Raw genomic sequence first — 13,333 nt, forward strand, 5'->3', positions numbered from 1 at the left:
AATCAATCTGTGACAAAGGAGAAAAGAATACATGATAAATAAAAGACAGTCTCCTTCAACAAATAGTGCTGGGAAAACTGGACAGCTACATGCAAAAAAAACGAAACTGGATCACTTTCTTCTATCCTATACCAACCAAATAAACACAGAACGGACTAAAGACCTAAATGTGAGACTTGCAACCATAGAACTCCTAGAATAAAATAGGCAGTAATCTCTTTGACACTATCTGTAGAAGCATTTTTCTAGAGGTCTCCTCAGGCAAAGGAAACAAAAGCTAGAATAAACTACTGGGACTACACTAACCAATAAGAGCCCAAATCAAAAAATCTATAGAGAACTTATAGAACACCCAGAAACCAAATAATCCAGTTAAAATGGACAGAGGAGCTGAATTGTCATTTTTCCAGAGAAGACATACAAATAGATATCCAACAGACACATGAAAAGATGCTCAACATCACTAATCATCAGGGAAATGCAAATCAAAACCACAATGAGCTACCACCTCACATCTTTTAGAACGGCTAAAACAAAAAAGACAAGAAATAATAAGCACTGGTGAGGATGGAGAGAAAAACGAACCCTCACGCACAATTTATGGGAATGCAAATTGGTACAGTCTCTGTGGAAAAAAATATGGAAATTCCTTAAAGAATTTAAAATAGAATAAGCATATAATCCAGTAATTCTACTACTGGGTATTTACCCAAAGAAAACAAAAACACTAAGTTGAAAGACATAAGTATCCTTAGGTTTACTGCAGCATTTTTTACAATAGCCAAGATATAGAAGCAACGTAAGTGTCTATCCATAGATGATTGGATTAAAAGAAGGTGTGGTATGTATTCACACACACACATATACAATAATATCATATGGTATGATATTATGTAATACCATCATAATATCACAATAATATCATATGGTATGATATTATGTAATACCATGTAATAAGTGTAATATCATACAGCCATAAAAAGAATGAGATTGTGCTATTTCCAACAACATGGGCGGACCTGGAGGATATAAGGCACAGCATGGCAACTATAGTTAATACTGTATTGCATATTTGAAAGTTAAGACCGTAGGTCCTAAAATTTCTTATCACGAGGAAAAAATTTTGTAAGTATATGTAGTAATGGATGTTAACTAGGCTTATTGTGATGGTCATTTCACAATATTTACAATATTTACAAATATCATTATATGCCTGAAATTAATATGTTATATGTAAATTATATCTCAATTTTTAAAAAATGGGCCAAGGGCCTGAATAGATAATTTTTCTAAAAGTTTACAAATGACCAACAGGTACATAAAAAGGTGCTCAACATCACTAATCATCAGGGAAGTACAAATCAAAACCACAGTGAGATATCACCTCACTGTTAGAATGGCTATTATCAAAAACAAAAGTGATAGCAAGTGATGGCCAAAGTGTGAAGAAAAGGGAACCCTTATGCATTCACTGTTGGTGGGTATGTAAGTTGATGCAGCCACTATGGAAAACAGTATGGAGGTTCCTCAAAATACTAAAAATAGAACTACCATCTATCCAGCAATCTTACTTCTGGGTATAAGAAAACAAAAATCACATCTCAAAGAGGTATTTGCACCTCCACGTTCATTGCAGCATTATTTACAATAGTCAAGACATGGAAACAACCTAAATGTCCAGGAGTGGATAAACTGATAAAGAAAATGGGACACAGAGAGAAACAGGAACATTATTCACACACAGAGACACACAGCAATATTTATTGGCTACAAAAAAGGCAGGCAGGCCTGACATTTGCAGTAACATGGATTGATCGTGAGGACATTATGTGAAGTCAGATAAAAACAAATAATATAGGATCTCATGTGGAATCTAAAATAACTGAACTCATAAAAACAGACTGGTGGTTGCCAGGGGGGAGAGGTAGACCAGTGATGGTCAACAGGTACCAACTTCCAGTTAGGAGATGGATAAAGTTTGGGGATCTAATGTACAGCATGGAGACTATAGTTAGCAATTTTCAAATATACAATAGAATGTTAAGTGTCGGGGGGCACTTGACGGGATGAGCACTGGGTGTTATTCTGTATGTTGGTAAATTGAACATCAATAAAAAATAAATTTATTATAAAAAAATACTAAAAAAAGAATGTTAAGTGTCAATTTTAAATGTTCTCACTACAAAAACAAAACAAATGGTAACTATGTGAGGCGATAAATACCATAATTATTTCTCAATATGCACGTATCAAATTAGAACATTGTACCCCTCAAACTTAAACATTACATGTCAATTATAGCTCAGTAAAGTTGGAAAAAATAAGATACAAATACTAAAAAAATAATGTTCATTAAATGAGTGAAAGAGAGCAGATGGTCAGGAGCTGGAGGTAGTAGACAGGGATTTGCACAAAGGCTAGTCCTGTTCCAGGTCAGCTTCAGGGCTGGCATTAGTGAAAGGAAGGAAATGGCCATTTGGACAATGCTAGGAGGCAGAGGCCGGCCCCAAACATGCGGAAGAAAGTTCCCAGGAGGATGGGCTCTGCTCTCCTGGCCTGAAGATTTGTCCAGATCCCCTGAGCCTGCATGATCCGCCTCTACCCCCAGGGGACACTCAAGGACACCGCTGGTCTTGGCGCGTAGGGTGGCCTTCCAGTTCAGAGATGGCCCCCATTGGCAGGTGGAAAAACCCTAAGGCCCATCAACCCTGGGCTGAAAAATCCCAGAGTACAGGTATGAACGCAATTTCACAAAGGAAGAAAATGCTTTTCTTCTACTACCTGCCCAAGGACCCTCAACTAAAAAGCCACTGAGCTGGGATAGGAATTCATCTTGCTGTTCTCTTAGTCTCTACACTATACTGCCTCCCTAACTTAATGGCCCCCAGTCTCCATTTCCTTTTCTGTAAGGCCGGAACCATCAGTGGTTCCTAGCTCACAGTGCTTGTGGAAACTAAGCAATAAAACATACACGAGAGCCCAGCATGCAATAAGTAGGTAAGCATGAAGAAATAATGGGTGTTTGCAAATGTTGGCTCCTGAGTCTCAGATTCCCCCATCAGGCACTCAGCTCTCTCACCTGGTAAGGATTGGTATCACAGAACAAATTGAGGGATAAGGGAGGAAGGGGGTGGGCATGGCGGGGATGAAGGAAGGCACTTGTTGTGATGAGCACTGGGTGTTATATGTAAGTGATGAATCACCAAATTCTACACTTGAAACCAATTTTACCATATATATTAACTAGAATTTAGATAAACACTAAAAACAAAAAAAAAGATAAAGGACTTTCAGTGTTATCACTGAATCCTAGAAAAACTACTCAGACCAATGTGAAAAAAAACATCACTTGTGACCTTGGAAAAGTTCCTCCATTCTGGTGGTGTCAGTGGCAGGATGTTGCTCCTGAATTTCACCCATCAGAGTTAGGAGATTAGAGGACAGGAGGTATGCGGCAGGTACAGGTAAGCGCGGCATCCCTTCACCCTGTGACCATTTTGGAGGATTCTATCTTGATTTCACTAGAGTAAGGGAATTAGGGGGGTTACTTTACACAGCTACTAAAGATGAAAGCCGGTTGAAAGACCTCGGGCTGGTTAGTCCAGAGAACACAGGGTTTACACAAACCCAGCTAACTGGGCGCTGCACCTATTTAAAACCAGGGCTTCCTGGGGATCAAGAGGGGCCCAAACCACTTCCATCTGATAAGGTTTCTGATATATTAATGAAAAAATATTGTTGAGATTTCTGGTATGTTAATGGGAAAAATGTTTCTCAAAGGAAAAATATTCGGTATTAGGAAATACTAAATCAGGGTTATAACTATTGTAGCTGACCTTACGTGTTAGATTTAACAAATATCAACACAAAAAACTCAAGCTAATACAATTGGTCTAGTCTTAGGGCAATTGCTAGATTTACGTATTTCTTGAGAATCTTAATGCGTAGCGCGCTGCAGGCCGGCACCGCCGACGGGCAAGGGGCACGTGCTTGGAGAAAACGTGAACTTGAGTTTGAGGGCGCGCCCGCCTGACCGGCCTCTTCCGCCCTCTCTGGCCCCCACGAGACGGGCCCTTCGGAAGGCGGACCGGACACCCCACAGCCACGGAGTCAGACTGCGGCGCTGGAGCCGAGGCTCGGAGGGGCGGCTTCTCCCGGCCGCGCCTTTCCCTGCCCCCCGCCCCCCGCTCCCCGCAAGCAGCCCCGCCCGACCGTGGGGGCGAGGTGGGAAGAAGTCCCCTGCCTGGCCCGTGGACAGGACATCTATGTGGCTGGAGCAACCACTTTCAACTTTTGTGGGTTTTGATGAAAATCTCAAGAAGACTTAGAGGACCTGCTCCCGAGAAGTCTACCGCCCCACCCACAAGGGCATCACTTTCCCGCCAGGGAGCCCGGTCCCGGGACCCGAGCTCGGCCGGGGCGGGGCCAGCACGCAGCCCCGCCGCCGCCCCGCCCCGCCCCCGCCGCCGCAGCCCCGCCCCCGCCCCGCCCCCGCCCCCGCCGCCCCCACAGCCCCGCCCCCGCCGCCGCCGCAGCCCCGCCCCCGCCCCCGCCGCGGGGTTCCCAGACCAGGCCCGCGCGGCTGCAGACCGCCACCCAGCTGCGCCCCGAGCCGGGCGCCCAGACTCGCCGCCGCGCGGCCGACACAGTCATGAAGATGCACTTCTGTATCCCGGTGTCCCAGCAGCGGCTGGACCGGCTGGGGGGCCGCTACGTGGTGCGCTGGGGGCCAGGGTCCCGCTGGGCTGGGAGAAGGTCGGCGAGCGGGCGGGGCGGGGGCTCACCTGCTCGCTCAGCTCATCCCTGTGTCATCTCCGTGTTGCAGCTGTACTCCGTGTACCTGGACGGGTACCTCTTCTGCAGGGTGCGCTACAGTCAGCTGCATCGTTGGAACGAACAGGTGAGCAGGTTCGAGGCAGGCGAGGAAAAGCACGCCCCGAGACACCGGCCTTCTTGAGGGCTCCAAGCTCCTGATCTGAACTTGCTCTTCCTTGGGGTTCCGTCTGTGTATGAAGGTGGCCGCTCCTCGGCAACGGCAGCGGGGACATGAGGGAGTAGGGCTCAGGTGATTCTCCCAACCCCTTTCCGGCCCAGCGATCCCCAGCAGCCCCACCTGGCAAGGTGCTGGGCGACGGTGGCCTCCGTTTCAGTACCAGCTGTTCCCCAGGACAATGTCCCCATTCAAAATGAGTAAACTCAGTCTAGACCAAGGTGTCTTAGGAATCTGGTACATAGGTATTTAATCTATCTCCCAGCGTTTGTTAGGCTTACTTCTTTAAAAAGGTGTATCTATTTTTGTTTTCAAGTTTTCAAGTTAGTGTATAGGCTTCTAGTACCGGCAGGCTGGAAACTCAGGGAATATGACTTCTCAAGACAGGAGGCCATTTCCCACTATAGTTTCTCACTCTGATGTCCTGATGCATTTTCTCTGGGAGGCAGCCTGATTTATTAGCCTGCTCTAATGGGCTTTATTGTCCTAATAAGGAAGTGTTGCAAGTCCTCAAAATTGGTTAGAGGAGTAAAAGAAAGTTTGGAAATAAACGTTGCCCTCCCTCTACCTCCATGCAGAGTATTTTCTCTTTAATTATTATTAGTAGTTAGGTTTTGTATCCTGATTTTATTTTATTTTATTTTTTTGTATCCTGATTTTAAAGAGCATATACCTGAAATTAGAAAGAAAGGGGAGACTGGGAAGAGCCTGTGAACCTTGATCTCAGGGTCATGAGTTTGAGCCCCAGATTGGGTGTAGAGTTTACTTAAACGAAACAAACAAACAAAAAACAAGAAACAAACAAACTTGCTCAGGCAAGAGCTGTGAATGTTTTTGGGAGAATCTTTCCAGGCATTCTGGGTTTCTAGTGAATAGAGATACACCTTCTGTTGAAGGACAGCTCTCAATTTCATATTTTTACTATTGGAAACATTGCAGTGAGCCTTCCTGCTCATATCAGAGGGCATTGGAAAAGTCTGTTTTCGAGGTATGATTAAGTTTCTTTGAGGTCAACAACAAACAGGTGTAATGTGCTTGTAATTTGTGTGGGCATCTTTGAATTGCTAGCACCTGCTGCAGTGCCTGTACACCACCCCCCACCCAACCCCCATCCCTGCCCAGAAGGTCCTCAGGAATGATGGGCTGACTCAGGTAGGGAGGGATGGATTCAGACTTCTGCAAGATGAGAAGCTACTTGTGACCAAAACCTGTCTGGGGATTTGGAAGGACTGCTGAGGTTGGCAAATGGAGATCTTAAGGGAAGAGAAAGTGTAAGTGTGTTAGGTATTTGGAGGAGGACATTGAGGTATCATCTCCCCAATAATCTGTTCTCTCTAATGTGAGGTGGGATTGGGGAGGTTGTCGTTCACAACGTGAAAAACAGGAGACAGCAGTGGGGAGCAAGAGGGTGTGGAATTGACTGACTACTTCCTGGCTGGCCACCTTACCTCTTCTCTGACCTTCAATTTTTTCATTGAAAATAATAAGCACATAGGTGGTCATGGGTGTCAGTGTCCCAGAGTACTTGTGAAGAGTGGGGGCCAGTTTCTCCCAGAGCCTGGGACATGGTACGTGCTCAGGAAACATTTATTGATTGAAAGGCTTGAAGAATTCCTGAATTTTGCCCTCCTTAAAAATGCTTATTTTCAGAAAAACTAAAATCTATCAAACCTTAGCAGTTTCAGAAGCAGCAACATAGGGTGAGTAAACTTTAGTTCTTCTATTTTGGAAACCATGAACAACAAACTGTTTTTCACTTCAGTGGACTCTTTTTTTCTCCCAAAGATTTATTTGAGAGAAAGGCACACCCATGGGTGGAGGGGCAGAGGGAGGGAATCTCAAGCAGATTCCCCACTGGGCATGGAGCCTGACACGGGGCTTGATCTCAGGACCCATGAGGCCATGACCTGAGCCAAAATCCAGAGTCGGATGTTTAATCAACTGAACCACCCAGGCGCCCCACTGCAGTGGATTCTTAAATATTGCATTGCCACAGCCTGGTGCCCAATGTGAGGCATAGATTAGATATTAATTAATATTTCTTATTTGTCCCAAATTTTCCAAAATCCCAAAGTGGAGATTTTTTTATCCTTTTCCAGCTACCTTACACCTTGCACTTAGCATTTTTCCTCTTTCAGTAGGAACAACTTCATTTTAAAGAAACTATTTAGAACTTAGGTGGCTATATGCATTATTAATTTAAAATAATGATAAACAGTTAAACTGTGTTAAGGTTGGTACAAAGATCTTTACATGTAATAGTATTATTATTATTATTTTTTTTATGATAGTCACACACAGAGAGAGAGAGGCAGAGACATAGGCAGAGGGAGAGGCAGGCTCCATGCACCGGGAGCCCAACGTGGGATTCGATCCCGGGTCTCCAGGATCGCCCCCTGGGCCAAAGGCAGGCGCTAAACCACTGCGCCACCCAGGGATCCCCAGTATGTTTGATTTTTACAGCAGTTCTATGAGCTGGGATTATAATAGCCTTACTTAACAGATGAGAAAACTGAGGCGCAACTTGCCCTAGATCAAACTGCTAGTTAAGTATTGGAGCCAAGATCCAATCTCCAGAAACTGCTCTGGCCCATTACATTTTGTGGTTTCTTCCTAAAGTTAACAAAACAAATTGTATCGGTAAAACAATTGGGTCCTAGAGTAACAAGCTTTTACTCTATTTTGGAATAACATAAAACTTCCCAATTTTAAAAAGGTGTTCAGTGTGGTGAGTTTTGGGAAACGTATCCAATACTACCACCATGGTCAAGATAAAGAACGGTTTTTTCACATTAAAATTTCCTTTGTCCCCTTTGCCCTTGATCCTCTCCCTCCACTTCTGACCCCAGGCAACCAAGGTCTGCTTTCCATCTGAGTGAGTTCCAGACACAGAATTTTATTCAGGCTGCCCAGCAAGCCTCTGCAGGGTCAGCAGTACAGTCATCATTACTCCCGTTTTGTAGATAGTCTGAGTCAGGTTGTGAGATTTAGCAAATAAAAACACAGTCTCCCCAGTTAAATGTGACTTTCAGATAAACAACAAAGAAGTTTTTAGATAAGAAGTTCCCTGCAGTATTTGGGAAATACTTAACTGGACAACTCATATCTTGTCTGGCAACCCTGAGTCTGAGAAAGTTTGGGGGATGTCTCTTAGGCACTTCTCAGCTAGATTTTATTCTTCCTATCCCACTGAAGACGTAAAATGGCTCAGAATTCTTAATCTGATGTAATACCACTATATAAAAAAGGAAACAATAAAAGGCCCCATCTGTGTGTGCGTTTGATGAGTAGAAGTGTATTTCCTAGGAAGTTCTGTATCTTGATAGAATAAAAATTTCATCCTAGAGAATTAGCTGATTTATTTATTAAGAAATATTGACTAAGTTCCTCTCAGATGCCATGCACTGTGGTACATCACACGCAGATGGCACTTCAGGATGTGTGATTCTTGACTTTAAGTATTGGATTTCTGTTTTGTACATTGGATAACTTTGAGATTGAGGAACGGCACTTGCCCAGGTGAAGTGGCCCCTGCTCTTTGTCTGCCAAGCTGTGCGGAGGCTAATGCCTCTAAGGTGGACCCTAGGGAGACTGAACCTGGCTGTGCTTGCAAGATGCTGGTTGTGACCAGTGCCCTCTGAAGTCCTTGCCCGCAGTCCTGTCCCACGGTGAGGTTGCCTCCAGGCCTGGCAGCTTGCCCCTCTGCTTTTGAGTGCCACTCATCTCTCTGCCATGTGAAATGCCTGACCTGACTTTTCTCTGCACCTTTAGATAAATAAAACCAGTTTGATTTGTGCTCTGCTCTTGCCTACACCACCTTCCTCTAAGGGATTTAGAGAGACCTGCAAAGGAAACATTTTACCGGCTCATTCTGACCACGTGTTAAAGATGAGGCCATCCTGTGTAAGCGACACTGGACTCTATGAAAAGGATGCATGCATTTTTGCAAACATGCTGCCAGTATCAGATATGGCAGTGGACATCAGCCGTAGAATCTCCGTAGTATCTTACAAAAGAGCCTTCAGTGGGAGTGGAAATGCTCTATGAGCCTGTATGCACTAGTTTAGTCTTCTGCTCTGCCCCCCCGCCCCCCCACCAGGTACTGACCCAGTCTAGTTCCTTCCGTATTCAGATTCTCTGTTTGTATCAGGCTGGCCTATTCATCACCTCTGACTACCTCACTTCCCCCTCCTGGGAAGACTTCTGCTTTCTGGCCCACTGGTCAGGGACCAGCCCTTTTTCAAGATCCATCTCTAGCCTCACCTCCTCTGGGAAGTCTTCCTTGATTGCGTGAGATGCTTTTCTCTGATTCCTGTGTCATTTCATGTTTAGACCTTGTCATGGTCCTCTTTTTATGTATATACTTTGCTTCCCTTGGTTATTTAGTTTCAAAAGTCAAATATTTAAATGAAGGAATGAATGAAGTCTGTAGGCATAATATACACAGCACAGAATCCTTTAGTAGATGCTTACTGGAGATTTGGTAGAGGAGAAGGAAGAGGAGAAAAGGGGAAGAAGGGAGAGAAATGAGGGAGAGAAGGAAAAAGTAATGAAAATCTGCCACTCATTGGCTTCTAGGACCTTGGTTAAAGTCACTTCATCTCTCTGATCTCCAGGTTACTGCGATTGTCATACAACTTTGATGTGAAGGTGGCAAGATGGCATGTTAATTGTGATGATGATTACCTCAAAGGGCTATTTTGAGGAACAAATGGAATAACATACAAGCTGCAGACTAATGTTCTTTGGTACCAGATGCCACAGTCTGGCTCTGAACTGTGACCCTTTATCTGGTAAACCTGGGGTTTTGATTCAAAGGACCCTTGGAGAGGTAGGATGGATAGGTCAGCTTTAGGAACTGACATTAGGAAGTACACCATTTGTGTCTGTAATTCCACCTCTCCCGGGTCATCACTTTGAGATAAGTATGGGGGGCTAGGAGTGCATAAGGTGGGGAAGGAAGTGATATTTTCCATTGGCCAGTGAAGTCCTCTTCAAGTTAAAAGGCAGAACTGTATGATGGAAAATCAGTGCAGGAGATTGTGCTGGGATTAAAAATATATATTATCTAAACATGGTCTTTCAAAAACAAAAACCCCAAACAAACAAAACATCTCATAATAAAAGAACAAAAGAGGTGTGTTTTCCTTTGGATATCTTTGAACAATTTTGGAAAGAGTCTTTGGGCTAAACTCTAATACCAGGTAATTCTTAGTATGCTATTTTAATAGCTAAACTGTGTGCTGAGACCAGTAGACAGGTTATATTCTGATGGAGTTGAAAAACTGGGGAGTCAGTGATTGATGTTTAGCAGACTTAACTACTCAGTTTATGATATGTTTATTTTCCCCCTTAGACCAGTTTTAGAGAGGGGAGGGGAAAGATTCCTTGAGAAGTCAGTTCAGGTTATAAAATCTGCTGGAAGAGTTTTTGGGCTGTGATGGGTATTAGAACCATAAGCCTTGGTGACTTTCCCCCCAGCTTTTGACTTTATGGTAGGGGCTTCCCCAAAATACTATACTCTCTTGCTTGTAGAAAACCCAGGCAGCTCTGGTGGCTCAAGGCTGCTGTGATTCAAACTAATTTGAGAGCATCTTCGACATTTGTGAATGCATGCCTAGGAAGACAAGTGCCTTTTAAAGGACACTTAATCCATTAATCAAGAAATAGTCTCATGTGAAGAAGACAATTCTCTGCTCCTATTAAATGGAATTAGCAGAGCTGGGGTACATATGTCCCAGGTTGTTTGAGCAGCCTTGTTGGTTTGATGCTCCAACTGGGGTGTCTTTGGACAGTGTTTAGCATAACAGGAAAATTACCTTGAATTAAAAAGAATTGTTGCTATAATATTTTCTATTACCAGATTTAAAGCAGGAAAGATTGCAAACTTCAATGGCTATAGGGGCCAGGCAGGTGATTTAAATGAGAGGCATGGATCAGGTCAGAGGCAATGGGGACTGGTGGGTACTGCTTAAGCTTCCTTTATAGGGGATGATTACTTGAGGAATGTAAACCCAGTGATTCCAGAACCTCTGATTTTGCAAGAAGCCAGGACATCAGGTTTTTCTTTTTTAAAATAACCTTATTTTTGTGGACCAGTTATAGATTTATAGAATAATTGCAAAGATAGTACAGAGAGTTCCCATATATCCCTGCACTCGGTTTGTCCTGTTGTTTTCCATGGAACAATTGTAACAATTAATGAGCGAATATTAATACATTAAGTATGGCCTACAATTCAGCTATATTTCTTTAGTATTAGCCTAATGTCCTATATCTTCCCTAGCATCCCATTACATTTACTTGTCTGCTTACACTCCTCTTGACTATGTCAGTTCCTCAGACTTTCCTTGTTTTTACTGGCCATTTTGAGGTGCACTAGTCAGTTATTTTGGGAGGTATCCTTCTGTTAGAATCTGATGTTTTTCACATTATTGGGTGTGGGTTATGTAAGACCTCAGAGGTCAATGTCATTCTTGTCACATCACAGGAAGAGTACCTACCATCAACATGACTTAGCACTGTGGATGCTCACCTTGATCACCTGACTGAGGCTGTGTTTGTCAGGTTGGACCACTATAAAGTTACTCTTTTTCCTCCTTTTCCAAAGTATACCCTTTGGAAGGAAGTCAGTATGTGTAGTCCACGCTTAAAGAGTAGGGATTAATGCTCCATCTCCTTGTGGGGTGAATATCTACATAAATTATAAGGATTCTTCACAGATTTGTCTCTTCTCTCATATTTATTTATTCAGTAACTTATTTTTTTTAAAGATTTATTTATTTATTCATGATAGATGCGGTGGGGGGGGCGGGGACACAGGCAGAGGGAGAAGCAGGCTCCATGCCGAGAGCCCGACGCGGGACTCGATCCCGGGACTCCAGGATCGCGCCCTGGGCCAAAGGCAGGGGCTAAACCGCTGAGCCACCCAGGGATCCCCTATTCAGTAATTTATATCTGCATAGACACCTGGATATTTACTTTATGCTTTGGGTTATACTTCAGTACTGCCTTAATTTTGTTATTTTAGTGGTTCCAGCTTTGACCCATGGGAGCTCTTTGTCTGCTCTTGTGCCTCTTTGACACACAGCCATTGTTGGGTTTTTTTTTTTAAGTACTTTCTTGTTTTCTGGTGCTACAAAATGCTCCAGACTCCTTTTATATATATCTCTTGCTTTGGTCATGGTTGCTTTAGTTGGGGAATGGTTAAGAGAAACCAAGATCTTGGACTAGGTATGGTATGCTCGTTGTTACTGTAGTATTGTTGTTTCTAGGCCCTCTTTGCTGATGGAGCAAGGAAATATGTGTATACACATACCTATAAATATTTTTATATGTAGCCATATGCATCTATGTTAAGCCAAATATGAGTTCATACCAATATCTCCAACTATAATCTGTCACCACATGGATCATTCTAGCCTACTCCTCTTGCTTATCGGAATACTCTTCAGTATTGAAAAACCTGACTCCCATCACCTGTCATCCATTTGCCTAATTATGTTACCTACAGGCAGGCATTTGCTAACCTTTCTAGATCTTAGACCAATGCTGTCCAATTTTCTGCACTGATAGAAATGCTCTATGTTTGCTTTGTCCAATTCAGTATCAATTTGCCATAAATACATATGAGTATTTGAAATGTGGCTAGTACAACTGAGGAACTGAATTGTAGATTTTATTTCATTTTAATTGATTTAAGTTTAAGTAGTCACAGGTGGCTTAGTGGACATCATATTAAGTGGCATAGCTCTCGGCCATTTTAAAGATACTGGTTTTTCCTTGAGTGAGATAGGAAGCCATGAAGGATTTTGAGCAGGGCAATAGATTGATCCAGCTTACCTTTTTTAGAATGTTACTTGAGGTGCTGTATTAAGAATAAATTGAAGAGGGTTAAGGGCAGAAGTAGAGAGATCTGTTGTAAAGCTGCTGCAATAATGGGGCAAAGAGAGGACAGTGGTTTGAACCAGGGTGATGGCAGTGGGGGTGGAGAGGATTGGTAAGATTCTTGATGTATTTTGAAGCCACGGCCTAAGCAAAGTTAATATTCACCAGATACTGTATTTGTCATAAAAGCCATGGACTTAAAATTCTTATCTCTTTCTCTTAAATCTGTTTTCATTTTCTTTAAGGCACTGACTAGGGTAATAGTAAGAGCTTTCACCCTTCTTCTCCAGGCATACCATGTTAAAACCTGATTCCTGACTAGTTTCTCCCTTTATGTATTTGTTTGTTTTTGTGTGTTTATTTATTTATTTAAAGATTTACTTATTTCAGAGAGAGTGGGAAGAGGGGCAGAGGGAGAGAGAAATCTCCAGCAGGCTGACCATGGAGCCCAGTGCG

The 13,333-nt window shown here is 43.2% G+C and overlaps 1 protein-coding gene across 5 annotated transcripts in view; it reads left to right on the forward strand.

Moving 5' to 3' along the window:
- The first annotated feature begins 4,551 nt into the window (after positions 1–4,551).
- The window catches only part of SNX31 (sorting nexin 31), a 60,762-nt gene continuing 51,980 nt past the window's right edge, over positions 4,552–13,333 (forward strand). For 4 of the 5 annotated variants that reach the window (XM_025994776.2, XM_072734161.1, XM_072734162.1 and 1 more), the window contains exons 1-2: positions 4,552–4,717; positions 4,826–4,900. In XM_025994776.2, coding sequence (XP_025850561.2) covers positions 4,652–4,717; positions 4,826–4,900 — 141 coding nt within the window. In that variant the 5' untranslated portion in view covers positions 4,552–4,651. The remainder of the gene's footprint in view (positions 4,718–4,825; positions 4,901–13,333) is intronic. The other variant, XM_072734163.1, reaches the window with a different exon arrangement.

The sequence above is a fragment of the Vulpes vulpes genome, chromosome 13 (genome assembly GCF_048418805.1).
Source record: "Vulpes vulpes isolate BD-2025 chromosome 13, VulVul3, whole genome shotgun sequence".
NCBI classification, from domain to species: domain Eukaryota; kingdom Metazoa; phylum Chordata; class Mammalia; order Carnivora; family Canidae; genus Vulpes; species Vulpes vulpes.